Here is a 19143-nt window from a genome sequence, read left to right on the forward strand (position 1 = left end):
CTCTAAGATGTCAACAGTAAGTAATACTATTTGAAGTGGAATGTTTTATTTAATAGCATGTATAATGAAACTAGTGGAAAAATATAGAAATTTCAGAAAAGTATGAAATGCCCATCCTCACTGAACTGTTATTTCAGATTAGTGATAGATGATGTTACGTGTATACCTAAGAACATATTACATGACTTAGCTTTACCAAGGGTTTAAACAACATTCAGATAATTCAATATACTGTATCTTATAGACAGTGAACATAAATTTCAATTTGTTTGCTGTGAAGTAATCATATACATCAACATAAGGAGGATGCTTGATGAAAATAAAGCCCAGAAAGATCGAGTCAGTTCTCTTTCAGAAGCTAGTGTAGCAATCATTTAGCTCAGAGTCTGAAATTGCTTTTTTCTTTTTTTTTTTCTACCAGCCAAGTTTCAGGTTCACCACAAAGGAAACCCTGCTACCAATTTGATTATACAAATAAGGACATTTTTTTTTCCTGAAGAGAGAAGTCAGATGTCAAAGAAGTTGAAACTGACACTATTTTCTGATCATTTTTAATGTACAAAGACACCAAAACAATGGTCTTTCATGATAAAATATAAAACCAAAGTTAAATCCAATTCATATTAACTTATTAAATAATAAATTGTTACATGTTCTAGTACCTAGTATAGCATCCAAATAGGAAACTGGTGTTACAGTGGGCCTTCTATAAAATAATTCAGTACTTACCTAAGTAGCACCTCTTAATAAATGATCACCAGCAAAGAAGAATACTTCTCAAGACCCACAATACCCCTTTTTTTGATGGATTAATTATAATTCCATCAACACCTAAAAGTTGTACTGGATCTACACGCAGAAGTTAGGGTCATAGGAAAAAATTCCACTGATCAAGTACAAATCTGACTGCTTGCCTGCAGTGTCCAAGTGCAAACAGTAGTCTTTTAAGTATCTTTTTTCCCCAAGACATTTATTATTTAGAATCCATAAACATTCAATAACCAGGCGATCACTGAGAAGTATTCACTTATTTTAAATAAAGGTAAGAGCCCATTTACAAACTCCTGGATAGACACTACATACCAATACCAACTTATTTAAGAACTAGCTTTTGTCCTACAGGCATTCATGCAACAAGTCAATTGAGATACAGAGACTAACATATCATGAATTCTTAGGTTAGTTTAAACCGACTCTAGACTAAAACAGCCATCTGACTTAGGGGTGTAAAACTCACCGCCATAAAAATGTGGCTGTCTCAACCAGCTACTGAATTTAGACTGTTAATGTCAGGGTTCTGAATTTAATCTAAGAAATACTGTCAATATATCAAACCTGTAGTATTTATAAAAAAAGAGCATCAAAACCAAAGTTCATCTAATTAGTGACTCACGTTCACCTACATTTATTTTACCTTTTGATACTCTGCACTACATTCTAGTTAAGAAGCACAAAGGTAAGAAAAAAATGTTGTCTATCAGCCTTCGTTTTATTTTTTCAGTTTGATACTATCTGCCCAGTTTGCCTTCTGGAAAACAGAATTTAAGGAAATCATACAATTATATAATCATGTTTTGTTTTAGACTTTAATAGCAGCTCGTAGCTTGGCCGACCTTCCTCTTGGGTTTGTTTGAATATCCTTGGCCTGGGGTGTGAGAACATTTCTCTGTATAAAAATCCACTTTGGGTTGGATTTTCCAGGAGGAAATTCTTCTGTATCTTCTTCTTTGGAGCAATTTTTCAGAGCCTGTCTTATCTTCTGCCTTGAGCCAAGATTGTACTTTTCTGTCATGTCTATTCCATAAAGAAAACGTTTGATAATACGATCTTCTAGTGAGTGAAAGGAGAGGGCTACAAGGCGACCTCCAGGTTTTAGAAACTTCTCAGCTGTCTTCAGCCCTATGAAGAGTTCATGGAGCTCATCATTTACAAATATTCGCAGGCCTTGAAAAGTTTTGGTAGCAACATGCGTAGGTCTCTGAAGCAAGTCTTTTCGCGCATACAGTGCTGACGCTGGAAAAGCACCTGTCATAAATTTTAAAACGTGTATGTTAATATCTTACTATTTCTACATTGCCATCCCGACATTAATCCACTCATGCATGATGACTATAAAGGAAAGCTTACTTACAACCGACCCCTGAGTGGTGAGCTTCCTTCTTTATAACATACCTTTATATTCTGCTTTGAATTCATATTTCTGAAAGTAAACCCTATTAAGCTGAGCTGGCTTGCGGTTGAGTGTTGTTTTTTTCCCTAGAATCTTTCATCGAAATTCCTTCCCCAAACACTTCACAAAGTTAAAGTACAAAATGATGCCTGAAACCAAGATAGGGAAAAAATTAATATGGCTAGATAATTCTCACTTTACTGCTCAGTGTAGTCAGTATCAGCTCAGTATTGGCGGTGCTTTTAAAGCAAAAAAAAAAAAAAAAATATACAGTGGACACAATTTTAACTGTTGCCTTCTAGATAATTATGCACTTCTTCCCAGGCAGAGATAAGATGAAGAGGATGCCTACCTGGTGATAAGTATCTTTCAATGAATTACTTAAAGCTTAAATGAGGCATCCTCCTTCAGGGATAAAAACTGTTGACCACTAAACCCGTTTCTTCAAATGTTCAGAAAACTACCTTGAGACGTTTAGAAAATGTAGCTGATACTGTTCCTTTTTTCAAATGCCTGTACAGAAGAATGTGTCAAGGTATGAGTTTGCTGGACAAAAAAATGACCAAATTAAATAATTTTTACTAGATGCACAAAACTCCCTCTTCCTTTCTCCAAAATTCTTAGGAGTTATAAAAGGCTCTGTACAGACTGAAATTTTAATAGAAACTTTAATATATCATTATTTAATGTATTTTAGGCTTGAATCTTCATTATCTGAGTATAGACCAAAAAGCTAGAGAAGCCAGATTTGACAGATCAAAGGTGCTAAAGTGCAAGACTTTTACAAGATCTGTGAAATGTGAGTAAACTTGTAATCTATTATGTAAGTGAGGGCAGGAGTCTGGTAAAGATAAATTGAATGAATAATGCTAGCACGTAACTGGAAAGAATTATTTTTCCAAACAAGAGGGCCCATTAGAGATAAGGCAGTACAGCTGGTATACGTGTATTAAAGTGCAAGTTAATTCCATGCCAGTGCTAATCTATAACATAATAAAGCAATGGATTTGAAGTAAATGCAGTTCATAATCACGTAACTGATATTCTGTGTAGTGGAGTAAAAGAAGGGAACGTGGTACCTCTGAAACAAGGTGACTAAATTCGTATTTACACAGGTGACTGAAAAAAATTGAATGAACATATAAACCAGTACGTTGGGACAAAATAATTTATTAGTGGAATTCCTGAGAGTTTTAAAGGTAAGATTTCACTTATGTCTGAAAACATAAGCGTTTGGCATCACAAACACAAAAGCGATCACCAGTGTTCAGCAAAGGGAGAGGCCAGTAATAGGATTTAAAAATTCAGTCATTATTAACAAATTATCATCATGTATGCGATGTATCCAAGATGCATTTCTGCACACTCAATTTTCCCAACTACATTCCCCACCTCCTCTGACTCTAGTGCTACCTGCTCCTGAATTAACTGAAGAGACCCATCGTAGCTGTGGCTGTTTCCTACTCCTACAGTCTGAATCTTTCGAGACAGAAAGTGGCAACTCTCGGATCCTCTGAATCTGAAGGATCAACTCCTCCCAACACAAACTACTGCACAGGAATTTGTGCCTTTAAACTGTTTCACAAAACAGAGTAAACAGAACCAGCCTGCAGGAGCTAGGCTCCTCCATCACTTACAAACTCTACAAAAAGTTACACTAGCTACATAATATAATTTCTGTCTTTGAGAACTCCACGTTCTATACCTTCTATAAATCATAAAAAGAATACATACCCTCGTTGTAGGAGCCACAAAGCCTGTTTTGATGAAAGAGCTGAACTAAAAGGAGAACTCAATATTGCAGAAGGTAGGACGTCCCAAGAAACCGACTGACACCAAGCTGGTACTGCCTGGCATAGTGTATGTTTCAATATTTATTTACATACCTAAAAATAGATTCTTTGAAAATGGAATCCTTAAAACAGCCATTGACTGCCATGTGCGTGTGAAGAAATCTCTTTATGCATAACAGAGGAATGTGGTGCTGAGCAAAATAATCAATTTTCTTTAAATGGTCAACTAACAGCAACAAACACTAGTATCATACTCAGAAATCTTGAATAGTTATTAAATGAAATGGCAGGGCTTAAAATCAGTATGTCATGTATCCAGAACCACCGTAGGACATGCATGTTTCCATAGCATGCACTACATGACTAAACATACATAGAGCTGTATTCTCCGTCAGACCTGTCTAAGGTTTCAGTCACAATAGCATTTTTCCTCAATGGAATTGGAAGTTGAAACATCAGATACCTGGGTATCTTTTGAATTCAATTAAAGAAGCCATGGTCTCTTGAATAAGAAAATACTGGTTTTGTAAAAGATCTCACACAACAAATCTCTTTTTCTAAGACTACTTTTAAAATCATTGAAAAGACACCTCACTCTTCCCCTCCCCCCTTCCAAAACCAAGCCCACAGCCGCCACGTTCACTCTATGAGAACAGTGGTAACTGGAATGAAGAAGTGCTGTTCCCTTACAAAACATTAGCTGTAGACAAGCTAGTGGGTTAGAAAAAATGGTGCATTTTTTTTGATTCTACCTGTAATGTTCCTGCCCCTTGCTGAACAACTTTCAGCTGTGACTTGAAGAGCATCGGTTTTATATTTTCAGTTTTGGGCTGTTACTACCCAGAGCTGGTGTTCACCTCTCAAAGCAGATCCAGAATTTTTAACTAGCGTATTTCAGCAGTCTAAGTATTTTCTAAAAATACTGCTGGTTTTCTGGGGATGGTCCGTTTCTGATATTCTGAGAGTATTTCAGCTTCCAAAAGTATCACAGATAAAAATGCAGCCAACCCACAAGAGTACAGCATGTAATTTAGGTACAAACCTGATGTGCTTCTTGATCGTGACCTAACCATAAGAAGAGAAGCCTAGAATGAGATCCTTTGTTTAAATTCCCACAGCCAAACTCACTGGAATTTTAGTAAAATACTGGAATTTTTTACTCCTATGTCACCAAAATATCTTTTACTTATCTGAAAAAACAAGGATGATATAAAGATCTACTACAAAATTGGTTTCGTAAAAATCTAAATAAACATTTCATGCTGGTATGGGGCCAGATTTTTAGTAGTCTGATCATGACCACTGCTATTGTCCAATTGCAATACTGAATAGATAAACAAAAGAAATTAGATACTCAGGCTACCAGCATGACTAGGACACTAACAGGTCTTTGGAAAGTTCTTCCATTTGTCCTGCTGTTGTCGAGTGCAGTGTCTTCCTACAATAATAATCTATGACAACTAACTATGACATTAACTTATTACTGTGTATTAATTTATGACACAATGAAGAAAACTAAATTAAGACCTAGATCTAGTCTGTAAGTATAATACAACCTTACATGCCTCAGTTGACAAACAGCACTGCAGGACATATATAACAGTACAGAATACGAATATTCAGGAAACTGGTAAAGATATGCAGCTACTTTGCAGCTTTATGCAACCAAAATCCCCCAAACTAAAACCAAAATCAAACCATTTCCAAGTTCAAAGACTAATTGGTCTATCTCCAGAGACTGGGTTTAACTAATAAATGTAATCTGTGGTGGTGATTTCTGTCACACTGGCCTTCATCCTTTTAGAAAAGGCAGTAGATTTTGATCTATGTTCCAGGGGCGAAAAATTTTCCTACCGCACTCTTAGTCCTCTGGTATAGTTAAATACAAACCTATTTGTACTTTCTGCTAAAGCACAAATCTCTCACCCAGCCCCCTCCAATTACCATGACACTAAAAGACAATCCTTCCTGGTAACAGGCTGTACAATGTACAAAAATATAAAAAAAATCTGTATGGGAAGCTTGTAAAATGAATTTCATTCATAAAAACACCACGCGTCTGGCTGGATGACTGGTTTGAAATCCCAGCGAGAGAAATTATCATTTTTAGTTTTGGGATGCCCTGATGCTACTTACACTTTTAAAAATCTAATAGATTCACATGTTGAAATGTATTGAAATTTTAAAGCTTGTGAATGAAATTAGCAACGTGCTGTGCCTGTCAATATGAACTATTAAAATCCCCAGAGTGTATGAGAGTGGGAGAGTTTAAAAATTAATTCAGATCGTGCACCTGTTTGCAGGAATCTGTCTGTTGAATTAGCATTGCATTTAATAAGTTTCTGTGACGCAACTAATGTCCTTTTGTCTAGGCTCCCTCAGTACAGTGTTAATTCTACCCATCTGAAATTCAGGCAATATTGCAAATTCCAAACCGATAATTAAAGTCTATAAATGTGAACCAATCTGAATGAGACTGGCTTTACCCGTTAAAGCTCTTTTTAAATTTTTCAAAGTTCTTTAATATCTCACCATCAATTCCTTTCAAGTTAAGTCCAAATGATTACATGATCTCAAAATGATTTGGTAATAGCTTATGTACATACATAACACTACGAAAAATTAATTTTTTAACAAAACCTAATAGATAACAAGGTATATTATCCACTGAAAAGAAATAAGAATAGATTATCAGTTGTAAGGAAAAAGCATATTAAAATTACATTCTAAAAAATCCTATTTTTAACAAGTTTTCATGCACAATGAGGTAAACCTATTTTTTCCAAAGAGCTCAATGAGCTACAGCAAAGCCATCAGAAAGTGCTTCTTAATCGACTTCCACACATCTGTTCACAGACCTTCAGTTGAGAACTACTGATCTTTAGTATCTACAGAGCATTCATCTTTGCAGACAACTGGGTGAAAACTGTAAACAGTGAGTGGAGTGCGATTGCGCTGCACAAATAGATGATGTTCACACGACCGAAGAGAAAACTCCTCCTTTATCCCATGTAAACTGCAGCCTCCGTAGCTCACAAAGTTCTCCTTGTTTAAACAGATGAGAAGCCTTTTGGACTATATTTAAAAAAAAAACCAAAAAAGCCAAACTTTTTTTTAGGGATTTTTGTAAGACCTTATTCATTGGCATGGTATGTAGTAAGACAACTTTCAGGCTTTATGTCAAGAAACAGAAGGAATTACTTTCTTGAATTGGAACAAAGGAGAGCAATAAATCACTTGGCTACCTGAGTTAGCCCCAAGCTGTTGCAAGCAATCTTGACATACAAATCTATTTATATATTTTTTTCCAGCTATACCTTAAAATTATAACTCTTGCTAATACGAACTTCAGATATGTCTGATTGTTCTGTAACTGTTGTAGAGCCGTTTTGTTTGTTTGCTTGCTTTTTAATTGCCTCCTTCACTCTTATCTCCCAAAAAATTAGCAATAGCAATACACGTCGTAACTGTGTGCGGGGTGGTAGCAAAGACCAGAAGTCTAGCATTCTATAAACAGAAATGGCATTTTCCAGTTTCAAGCTAGTGCAAATCTAGATTCACCAGGATTCTGGTTATCAGCTGCACCCTAAGACAAAACTCCAGAGTTCCAGAAAATCTGAAGCCACAGTACTCTATAACACGTGAAAGAAATATGGACTATACATGAACTCTCAGATACTGACAGACAAAGAGACAAATATACCCAGCCTCATTAGCCAGATGTTTTTGCTTGTTTTCTGGCTCTTATACTAGTTAAAAAATTGATCCTGTTCTGGAGATAATCATGCTTGTATGGAGTTCGCAAAATCTAAAATGTAAGGTTTTATTATTCTAGTTAATATTTTATTTTTAAAGGACTTGACATTTAACCAATAGGTCATACATTTTACTCTGTTAAAGTCCCGAATTAGTCAGGGTTTTTTTCGTGCCTTACCACGAAGAGGATCCTGCAGCTGTGGTCTTTGGCACTTTAGCTCTGGCTTACCCCACTAATTTCACAGATACCATTTTGCATAACAATATATATTGATGATAGATGATAAATTAAACAAAATATATTACAGTTGCCAATAATTTTCTTAAGGTATAATCAGTTCAAAACCTAGTAAGATCCACCACTATGCTCCTTTACTGGAGGAATCAAATTAAAATTGGAAGAAGTTCTACCCAAACAGGGATCAGCATGACAGTCCTAAAATTGTTTTAACTACCTGCACACTTCAAAAAAAAAAGCACACAAAACACACATATTTACTGTCTTGGCAGATGTGTGCCGGATTCATTGTCTTTGGCATGTATACTATCTGATGCATACCTGATCCACGTATCAAGGTGCTCTTCAAATATAGCAGAGAGTTTTAAGTGACAACAAAAAATCCTTCTCATTGTCAGCGAAAGTGACCATTAAATGATGACTCACATGCAACACATTAAACATGAAGGGATCTTCAATCACTGTCTTATGCAGCAGTATTTTTATTTTCTTAGTTCAAGCTAGTGCACAAAATTATTTCAGAAGTTACCGAGTTGCTTGCTTACAGCCTATAAACACATTACACCTTCAGCACAGCTATATGGTTCCTTCAGTCTCAATAATGGTACTCTGATTTAATCAACAGCTTTTTGAAAAGCATGAGATACACGTGACGAAAAACTAAATTATTAGTTTGTGATGCTGATGACAATGACTACATTAAAAATGTAACTCTTCAAAAGACTCATACTCTTTTACCTCTTTGTTTTTTTAAGGTTGGTTGCTCCTCACGTTCACGATACCTACAGCAGGGGCTTACAACAGCAAGCGGTGTCTTCAGGTCCTTTAATCATTATCAGCTAAACTTTGGGCCTTGGTTGACTGGACATTTTGCTCAAGTATCCTGACTTACACAAATCCAAACTTTTTAATTTGTTTGTTGGTCATTAAAAGTAAGTCCCTTAAATTCCCAGTTTGAGTAATCTAAATTTTTATAAATACAACATATTGTTAAAAGTCTTCAGGATACTGATACAACATTTAACACTGTTCTTTAGCAAATGTTAAATTTGGAGAGCCATTTTAAAGGTCTATATTCAAAGGAGTCAGCAGTTTAGACTTATTTATGACAAGACACAGTAATTTTCCTTTCTTAGTTAAAAAAAAATTCCCAATATTACATATTATAATGTTAATGAACAGAATTTATGTCTTACATTTTGCTTGAAAATTTTCCCTTGAGAGCACAAACATGAAGGTTCTTGATGTGAGCACAGTTCCTCCCTAACTACATTTTGTTCAGGTTGTTTACAGTGAAGAGCAAGTAAGATGAAGTGTTTCCATAGTCGCTTCAGGCTGATCTAGTTGGCATTCACAAGGTGAAGCAAGCTATGTATGGCTTTCCTTTTTACTTCCTGGTTCTTTAAGCAGAAAGAAATGATCTGATTTCATTCGTAACTGGAAACTGCCATGGTACTTCCCCTCAAAGTATTAAAATGTAGAAATTTAAAACTAAGAGGGGTATATGACATGTCTGATATTTGAAGGCTTATCAATAGCTGGGATAAAGAATTCCCTAGGCTGCTGTCATTCTGTGTTTCAACTTGGTTGGCAAAATGAAAAATCACTTCATGTAAAATCTGTTATTAAACTAATGGTCAAAAAGTGGAAGCAAAAAAAAAAGCGGGGGGAGCTGACATCAGAGCAGAATAGGCAGGATTAGATCCTGCATGATTTCAAGTACAAATAGATCCCTCTGGGACTTTGGGGATTAATATTTTTTCTCCTCAGCCACTGTGAAGAATTAATGAGGGTACCTGCAACAATGCTGGCAAGCTGCTGAGTTCTGGTGATGGGGTATATGCTGCGTGCCTGAACGATGGCTGAAGCGATTTTCTTGGCGTGCCTCTCCTCCCCATATGTTCTCAGGATGGACGCAAGCGCCTGTTGATCTAAAGCATTCACAACATCAGCAGCAGTGGGCATGTCAGGGTACCTACGCACAAGAAGAGCCAATTAGTTCACTGACGTCAGTTCTCATTGACAAGAGGTGAAGCTTCATAGCATTGAGACAAAGTCAAACTCACACGCTGCATACAAGTGCCTTTGAGGTTTTCAAATAAGAGACAGCAACCCTCTGAAAACAGATATAGCTTGCGCCTTTTAAATCCTTTTTCTGGCTACTTTAAATGGAGTTTCTTCTTTAACATCAATTAGAACAGCTGAAACTTCCAAGTTTTATCATAAACTCCGCTTAATGAAATGACAAGAATACATACATTTCAGTATCATGTTAAAATGGAAACGCTGTGTGACTTTCTATTTAGCCAGCTTTAGAATGTGAACTTGCTCCTTATGGGTTCACTTTAAGTCACCCTGCGTTATATGTTGTTTTCCAGTCAGAACTGATTTCAAGGATCTTTTCTTTCACACCTCCTGCTATGACAAAAAGTGTTCACGAAAATAATTTAGCTTTACTTTTCACTAAAAGGCCTAAGAATTTGTATCCAAATACTGTTTTGGGAGACTAGAAATGACCTAATATGACATATGACAGGAATTATTACAATACAAACAGCATAAGCCATATACATATTTTTTTAAAAAAATCTCTGTCACTTTGCTATTGAAATAGTTCAAGGTATTTTATGAACATCATATATGGGTTTACTAATAGGAGAAAACATAGAGCCTACTTAATTCTCTTCCACAATGACATGAACGTGCAGAATATTTTTCAGGCATCTATTACTCTCCTGCAGTATCTTACAAAAGATAACAAAACTTAGAAATCAGAGGCAAGTAGTATCATAGCAACAACCGTAGCGTAAGGCTTTTGTTATGCCACAGGTATCCTTTGTTCTTATGCTCCTGTTCCATGTATGCATTCTCATGATGCAAATATAAGCCTGGAGTTCAGATTCTTGAAATCTGAGGGCTGAATCCCAGGAGGATCACGTGAGCTTTTTACAGAAAACTGGAAAAAGTGAACATCATAAAATTTGCTTTGTTAAGACTTAACATTGAAGTGTTAAGATAATTCCTTAGGAACTGAGGCTTCCCATCAGCTCTGTGTGAGCAATGAAAAATCAAATGACATTTCTTAAGACTACGGGTTCATCAAAACACAAAGCAAAAATTTTCATTCTCCCAGTAATCCCTTATGCAATTACTGCCATCATCTATACAACACAGTTCTTTGGTTGTTCATGTAAAAAGCACAATGCTACAGAAATATATAAGTTGTCTGAAGATGAAAATTGATACGTAAGTAGAAATTATCATTCCACCGTTAATTTTCAAGCTCTTGAAGGTACTAAACACCAATTCAAATCATTTAAATAGAGGTGATTGATTTAGTAATTGTTAATTTGACAGTTAAGCAAGCCTGGCGTGCCTCCTACATAATGTGAAAGGAAGCATATAATATTGCTAAGGAAAGCTTACAATAAATCTAGGGGTATGGAAGAGAATATTATACTAGTGTGGTAAAAGCAATGTTGCCATCTGATTTCAATTGGCCAATATAATGAATGGGATTTTATTTATTTATTTTATATTATGTTCCTTCTAAAGAGAAGTAACTGGGTCAGATGGACATTGCAGAAAAGAGGGAGGCTGCTCCTTTCCTGAGGGAGCAGCTGAACGTGCTCAAGTGAAGGTTCCACAAATAGTAAGTGTGGCAGAAAAGGAAAGAGACTGCAGTAAGGGGCTGTGAGCCTGCAGTTCAAGTTCAGCCTGAGGAACTACAGAAATGACAGGGAGAAGACAGGCCTCAAAGTGAGACGCCCCTGTGACTGTATACCATACACTCCAAACCCATAAAATCTTAATAGTATAGTTAGCGAAAACGTTACTGTTTTATTACTCATCGCTGGAGCTTTCCTCTTATTTCAAAGAGGGAAAGACAATAACCAGGGTTGTAAGTATTGAGATTAAAAAGAGCTTTGTGGCAAAAGAAAGACAGTATACTCGTTCAAAATTAGTTGTGGTTTGATGACGAGAATTCTTCAGTTTAAGGGGAAATGAAATGCACAGGGGTTGCTAAGCACAAAGTTCTTGAGTTTCAAGGAGAAATATTTTATGAACTGGTACCTGTCACTATCCATCCTCATGTCCAAAGGTCCATCCTTCTGCAGGGAAAAACCTCTTTCAGGTGTATCAAATTGCATAGAAGAACAGCCAGCATCCAAGAGAACGCCATCTAGAGTCCCTGGCTCAACTCCAGAGGAGATTAACAAAGCCTCTGACTGGCTAAACTGTCCTAGAAGAGCTCGAATCTGTTTCCTGTAAGAAAATAACAAATAAATAGTCTCAATTTTAATTATCGCAGTGCAGTATCTTCCCCTTGTATAGTAGGAATTAGATAGCAGCACTCACTTGTCTCAGAAGCAATAGGGCTATTCCCAAAGTAATAGTTTAAGTACTTTTCATACATCAGCACTGAAAACTGGTCCAACCCACCCATGAGCAGCTACTTAGGCTTCTTTAACTCTTTACTCCCTTCCTGCTTGATCTCAAAGAAACGGAAACCTGACAAAATTTTCATTTTTTCAACAGGCAGGAATTCAAAGGGACACCTTTCACATGCAGCAGGAATTCCCTGACCGCCGTGGTGCCTGCTGTGCTGAGCAGGGCCTTTAGACAAGTGAGGCCACAGGATGGGAAAGCATGAATGGTTCTTGGACCTAGAGGAGAAGCAGACAAGATGGAACACAACTGCACAGCCCTGTAGTTAATACTCACCTGCCAGGAACAAAATCCTGGGTTCCTGCCATGGGAAAAACACCTTTCTTTTTAGTGGTATTTGCTGTTTCAAAAATAACTGGGGAAATGAGGGGCACTGGATCATAAGCACGTAAAATACTTCAGTGTAGTTTTGATCCAGGCACCTAATCACTGGAGAGAGTAGAGTTTTACATGCATTTTTGTGCTTAGCATTCTTCTTTCTTACATTTAAGGTGCTTCTTGCTTAACATTCCCATACTGGGAAGGGAAAGTGGCATGGCAAGGGATAAGACGACATACCTCTGAGGTGCCCAACTCTTTCCTCGGTGTCTAAACCTGGACTTCTGATTCTTGTTTATATACAAAGTGGCCTAGAAGTAAATAATTTATTTTACCTATCTGTCAAAATCTCATTGAATTTCATAATGATTTAGAAAGACCAACCAATGTGTTGCTGCATTTTTAAGCAGTACCTGCAAAACACAAAATCTAAAGAAGCCACTGCCTCCACATCTGAGTTGTTTCACACTGAGGACAGTCACCATTGGAATGATCTCCCCAGGGAAGGGGTTGACTCGGCCACATTGGACACCTTCAGGAGTCGGCTGGACAGGGTGCTGGGCCATCTTGTCTAGGCTGTGCTCTTCCTAGAGAGGTTGAACTAGATGATCCCTGAGGTCCCTTCCAGCCTGGGATTCTGTGTGATTACAATTTGGATAACTGCTCCTCAGCACCATGGATTAGCATTCAAATTATTACAAGGTCCACTAGATTAACTCATATCTTTGTGTCAATGTTCCATGGGCAGCAGTGAATGGATGGAGAGAGCAAATCCCTTAACTGTTTCATCTACAAAAGGGCAGCTGCCCGTATATCTTTCGACACTTCAGCATTATAGTAATTTTGAAAACAAACAAATGGAAAAAAAAAACCCCAAACAAAAAACCACACAAAAACCAGCCCCACAAAGACTCAAAACCTTTTTCAAAATATCAGCTAATCCTTCCTTCAGTTCAGTTTAACATCACGACAACTGGCACTATGGCATAATTTAGTCAAGCCCAGTGGCTACAGTTTAAAATAATGTATGAACAGGGAATCAGCACCTTTTCTGCACCCATCCAATTGGAGTGAGAAAATGCTGCTGGGTTTGCGGGGCGGGAAGAGAGAGAAAAAGCTCTATTAGAAGGAAGAGGTTATGAATGCAACCATATGGAAGAACATTTAGCTACACAACGGTATCCTCATTAAAGCAGAATGAATCGACCTATTCAACAGCACAAAAACTGGGAAATACCTTGAATGAACAGATTTCATGAGGGATATCATGATCACACATACGCATTTCTGAACTGATTACTGTCCAGCACATAATTAAATACAACTATTCAGCTTAACAAGAACTGACAGTTCCTGAAAAGCACAATGATCCATGGAGCATATTTAAGCCAATTTAAGCTATGTAGTTATAGCTCTGGAATTATATTTCCCCTCAATATAATGAGAGGAGTTTTCTTGAAAATCTGTACCACTTTGTCCAGCTGGGAAGTGTTTTTAACTTTACAACTTGCGCAAAGGAATGAACTTCAAAATTCTGTATGTGGGAGATGAAAATAAATGAGATCTGGAAAAAACTATAAATTGCCATTGTCTAACTCCTCCTGCAGACAGTAACCCACACCGTGAACTAGTGCTGCACTGTGCTACCAACCAATCTGAAGAAGTATTTTAAACTATATTTATAACTCGCTTAATGAAACATAATCAAATTTCTAGCAAGTCCTAAGTATGCTGATGGCTAAGGTGTTTGGGACAGCAGCCTTTCATTTGTAGTCCGCCAACCCCTTGTGATTAGGAAAAGGTAATTAAAAAGAAGTATATTTGAAGTAAGTTGAAATTTACTCTTTGGCAGAGAGATGCTTCAGCTGGAAAATATTTTGGAGTTTGCAAATAAAAGAAGATTGAAAAAGAATTAGATTGACATTTTGATGTCAGCCTTTCAGCTGTGTGAAATTAGAGCCTCTGTATAACCTGTTTGTTATACACTGCATTTTGTGTATCAATAGTGGATATAGGTGCCTTGGTGAATATAAATCTTTCTTAAAAATAGATGCATTTAATGAGATTACACTGACTATATTAAAACGTCCAGGCCAGTTCGCTGAAATCCTGTTTCTTTGTGGACTAGAAAAAACAATTTTAAGCATGTTGGGTATCTCATACATTTCAATTCATCAAACCAAGTACACAGCTATGAAACATTTGTTACCTTATGAAAAGAAATACAAATATCAACTCCTTTTTTGATAGAATAGTAATGATGATGATAGTGATGACAAAGACTAATCTACTAGATTATGAACCTGACACATTTATTTAACGAAAAATATTTTACCAAGCATTCAGAAGCATTTACCAGAACATAATAAAACTCTTCCCTTGCCTACTATTCTTTATGCGTACGTTCAAATAATAACTGCTTGTTACATGCATGATTTTCACTAAAAATGCTTAATTTAGCCTCAATTCCTTCTGCCTTCAGGGTTTCGTTTAGATAATCTGTAATTCCTGCTTCCCGATAAATAATACAAGCTGAGTACGCTAAGCTAAAAATGTTCATTTCCTATAGTCACATGCCTTCTGCTCTCCCCAGGTAAGTAAAAATTCTTTTTGCTTTCTTTTTCAGTATTCTGATGTTTTCTTTGGGCACTTGAAGATTTATGTTCCATGACTGTACTTAGGTAGTGTCAAAAGCTGTCTATTACCCTTTCTGTCTTAATACATTGCAAAATTAGTACTTAGTGGAAAAAGCAGGAAAGGTAAACCAGGGAACATCCCTAAATATCAAACAAAACAGCCAAGCTTATAGTTCAAAAGTGCCTGAGAAGAGAGCGCATATCAAAACGTTACAGACAAAGACTAAATGGGGGCTTTAGGCGGGTCTTGGGGACACCATCAAAAACTGTTAAGCCTATAAAGGGTCACACAGAACATTTTAATAATTTTAGGTGGTCTTTGAAGGTGACAATGTAACAAAATCCAATTGTCTTGCTTAAGAGAAAAATATTTAAACTTAGTAGTCGAACAGCACTTTATATATTCAGAATATTTTAGAAACGTAAAACAACTATGAAGAGCTTTTAGCCCCTCCCTTATAAATGGAGAAGTAAGATTGTCAGGATTTAATACTGAATGACTTGAAGATACCTGTGTAGAAAGCAAAGACAGTTTCAGATATGGCTAGTATTTCAAAAAAGCAGACAGTACCTGTCATGTGTTTAGCGCTCATTTGGCGTGTGTGTGTGTGCGGTAACAGCATGGTAATTTTTGATAAATTCCCAACCACTACAGACAAGCAACCTCTAACTTCTCAAAATAATCGACATGCTCACTCCCTCTTTATTAATTTTGAGAGTCTCCAAGAAAAAAGTATTCAAGATTTTAAAAGAACACAGGGAACATGGACAATCTAGCCCATTTTAAAAATAATAAAAAGTTTTTTCAGCTGCTACACATATTGTTCGGGCCTTAACAGATTTTTATTGCGCAACAACCTCAAGAGCTTGCAGAATTCTTGTACTGTTTGCTACAGTTGGAAAATAACACAGAAGCTTGGGTTCAGAACCCTTTGTTCAGGTCATAGCACAATATTTTATTATATTATACTATGACAAAATGCATAGTGATTCTCATAGATGGCATTGGATCCACACTTCTCAATTATATGAAAGAGCAGAATGAGAAAGAGTTTGAAGTCTCCTAATGTATTTCAGGCTCTTCTGCTTTCAGTTAACCTCTGGTATTCTACCACGCTTTACAAACATATTTCTTTTCTATTTTACTCAGCTGAGAGGGATGTGCACAGAAAAAGCAAAGCATGAATATAGCCTCTACAAAATAAACAGAGAAAATCTTTCCCTTATCTAGCTTCTCTCCATTGTCACAGAGGTTGCTGTGACATCAATCATTCAAGTAATTTCACAGAAAAGTACGATTATGCTTTCATGGTGCTTCAGCATCTTTTTTGCGTGTATAACAATACTTACTCTTGATCTTTCACCATTGGTCCCTTAAGAATTCTATGTATGAACACATAGCAAGTTGGGAAGTGATGATCTCTTGTCAATAGTGAAAACTACCTTCTACTCAACCAGAATAAATGGTTTCTTTGAGAGAACTGGAAAAAAGAGAGTTTTCCAGTGACCTCTTGCCAATGCACATCAAGCAAGGAGTCTCATCTAGTGCTTTGTTTGATTCAGTAACTGCACTGAGACTGCCAATGGGTGCCAAGTAGCACCAGCTGATAATGAGGATATTGGTACAGTCCTGGTTTGATGCCATTACTCACTTCACCTAGGCCACTCAGCAGCTGTCAGATAGCTGTGACTTTGGCTCATGGCTACGCTGGGCTGGGCACACCTAGAAGCAAAACACAAAGTACTCCACTCAAATTCCCGGAACTTTCAGCATCCTACCTGTGGGTATTACTCTGCCTCAGTGCAACACCCCTCTCAAAAAAATGTATCTAAATATTCTGTAAAAAATTTTAAATGACCTTTGACAAATGGGAAATTGGGATGGTTTTCATGGTAGCAAAGAGAAAAGCTAAAAATAAAAACGACATCATCTATCAACTTATAAATGAACTTTGTCATTACATTCCTAGCTTTATAAAAAATTAATTATAGCTCTAGAAAAAGCCCATATATCTATTTGAGAACTGACGGTTCAGTCTAGGATAGGTTTTGTGCTACAAAATTACACAACTAAATCTCAGCCGCTGATTAACAAAGACCTGAAAACAGGAAGAAACGTATGTGAAAAGCAACTTCCGTAGAACCAAATAAGGTCATATTTCCTAAGTTGAGAGCTTTAATAATTATTTTTTTCCGTGTGTTAAGATCACAGAAATGTCATTGTAAGTATTTATGAATTGGTAAATATTTACGTACCACGTACTCCCACTTAAGAAGAGGGAACACTTAAACATATGCATACATTCTAAAAGTTAAATACTTCTTGCCACATAACAGACACATCACACCAAAAAAAGCCCCAACCCCCGCCCTTCTGTATTAACCTGCAGAACACTGAACATCTTACACTGTCAGGACTACTATCCCAAAATCAAAAATGCCCACCTTTCTCTGCCTCCTCTTGTCAACTGCCCATCTTCTCTCTTACACAAACCCTTTTGAAACTGGTTGTTTTCCTGCTTTAATTGTTCTGCAGCTTCCAGCAAAACTTCCTCTCCTTCCTACTCTGCTACAGATTCTGTAAAACGATGCTGTCCTTTGCTCCTTGTGTCTCATTGACTCCAAGCACCAAACACTAACAACCTCTCAAGCACACTTGTAAGTAGTTTCAGGATGCCTCAAAAGAGATTGCTCATTATTGTAATGGTCATTTTTACTTATATAAAAAGCACTAATTCCATTATTCTGTCCACTAACACAAACGCAATTTCAGTAAAAAATTAGTGTTCTAAATTGAAGGAACTATAAACACTGTTTCAATTAAAGGAAAATATATAATTATTTAATCAAAACCACAAATGTCAAAGATCACTTCCATAGAGTACATCAGAAATCTTACCATATTAAACATCTTTCATAGCAGGTATGCTCAACCCCATCATAAACAAATACGAAAATTTAAGTTCCTAATGAACAATGTTCCTCTCTGGCTAAATTAACAAGTTAAGGAGGGTAATTTCTTCCTGGGCAAATGGAAGACTAATGGAGTAAGACTAGTGATTATTGTGGTAAATTTCAAAATTACCTGCCTCACCAAAATTTGTGAAAATGTATTTTTAAGTTTCCTAAGTAACACAAAGTTTTGCTGAGTAATAAGAGCAAATTATATTATTTTACGCAATTTGCAGCTAGCCAAAGTTAAAACCTTTGTTATAAAATACCTTACATTGTTATGTATGCCACCTTTATTACATAATATACGTCAAATATGTAATATGCTGTCATCATTCAGCTGTGCCAAGAAAACCAAGCCATTAGAATGATTTGCTTTTCATTCATGAGACCTGACAGCTCAAAGGATAAGACACCACTCATCAGAAGAATCACAAATATTTGTCTGACTTTACGTTGCCCCAGCTGGGGATTTTAGTTTGAGGTATATGTTAGGTTAGCATTCACAGCAGAAGGACAGTCTGGTTTTACAAGGTCCAGCAGACATAATGCAAGAACAGCCGAACACCTGTATCATCATCCCACGTCTACCAAGCATTCTTTGTGACCCTCAGCTTTATTAACGCAGATCTTAACTTTAAGGCTGACTAGCTTCCTTTATACTTCTGGCTCTTTTTGTAGTGGATTGCATTCCCCCTCCTGTTCTCACGCAACCTTCAGGGAACACAGTGCCACGCAAAGACAGACAACCGGAGCACAGAACAGTTTGCTGGGCAAACGGGCGAATCAAGTAGCAAAGCCACCAGATACACTTCCAAAAATGCTCACTTT

General features: G+C 36.8%; 1 protein-coding gene across 4 annotated transcripts in view; it reads right to left on the reverse strand.

The window, feature by feature from the left end:
* Nucleotides 1-942: 942 nt before the first annotated feature.
* The window catches only part of METTL15 (methyltransferase 15, mitochondrial 12S rRNA N4-cytidine), a 97342-nt gene continuing 79141 nt past the window's right edge, over nucleotides 943-19143 (reverse strand). For all 4 annotated transcript variants that reach the window (XM_075094937.1, XM_075094938.1, XM_075094936.1 and 1 more), the window contains exons 4-6: nucleotides 12032-12223; nucleotides 9754-9932; nucleotides 943-2025 (exon numbers count right to left, since the gene is read on the reverse strand). In XM_075094937.1, coding sequence (XP_074951038.1) covers nucleotides 1580-2025; nucleotides 9754-9932; nucleotides 12032-12223 — 817 coding nt within the window. In that variant the 3' untranslated portion in view covers nucleotides 943-1579. The remainder of the gene's footprint in view (nucleotides 2026-9753; nucleotides 9933-12031; nucleotides 12224-19143) is intronic.

This window comes from Phalacrocorax aristotelis, chromosome 5, assembly GCF_949628215.1.
Source record: "Phalacrocorax aristotelis chromosome 5, bGulAri2.1, whole genome shotgun sequence".
Lineage (NCBI taxonomy): Eukaryota > Metazoa > Chordata > Aves > Suliformes > Phalacrocoracidae > Phalacrocorax > Phalacrocorax aristotelis.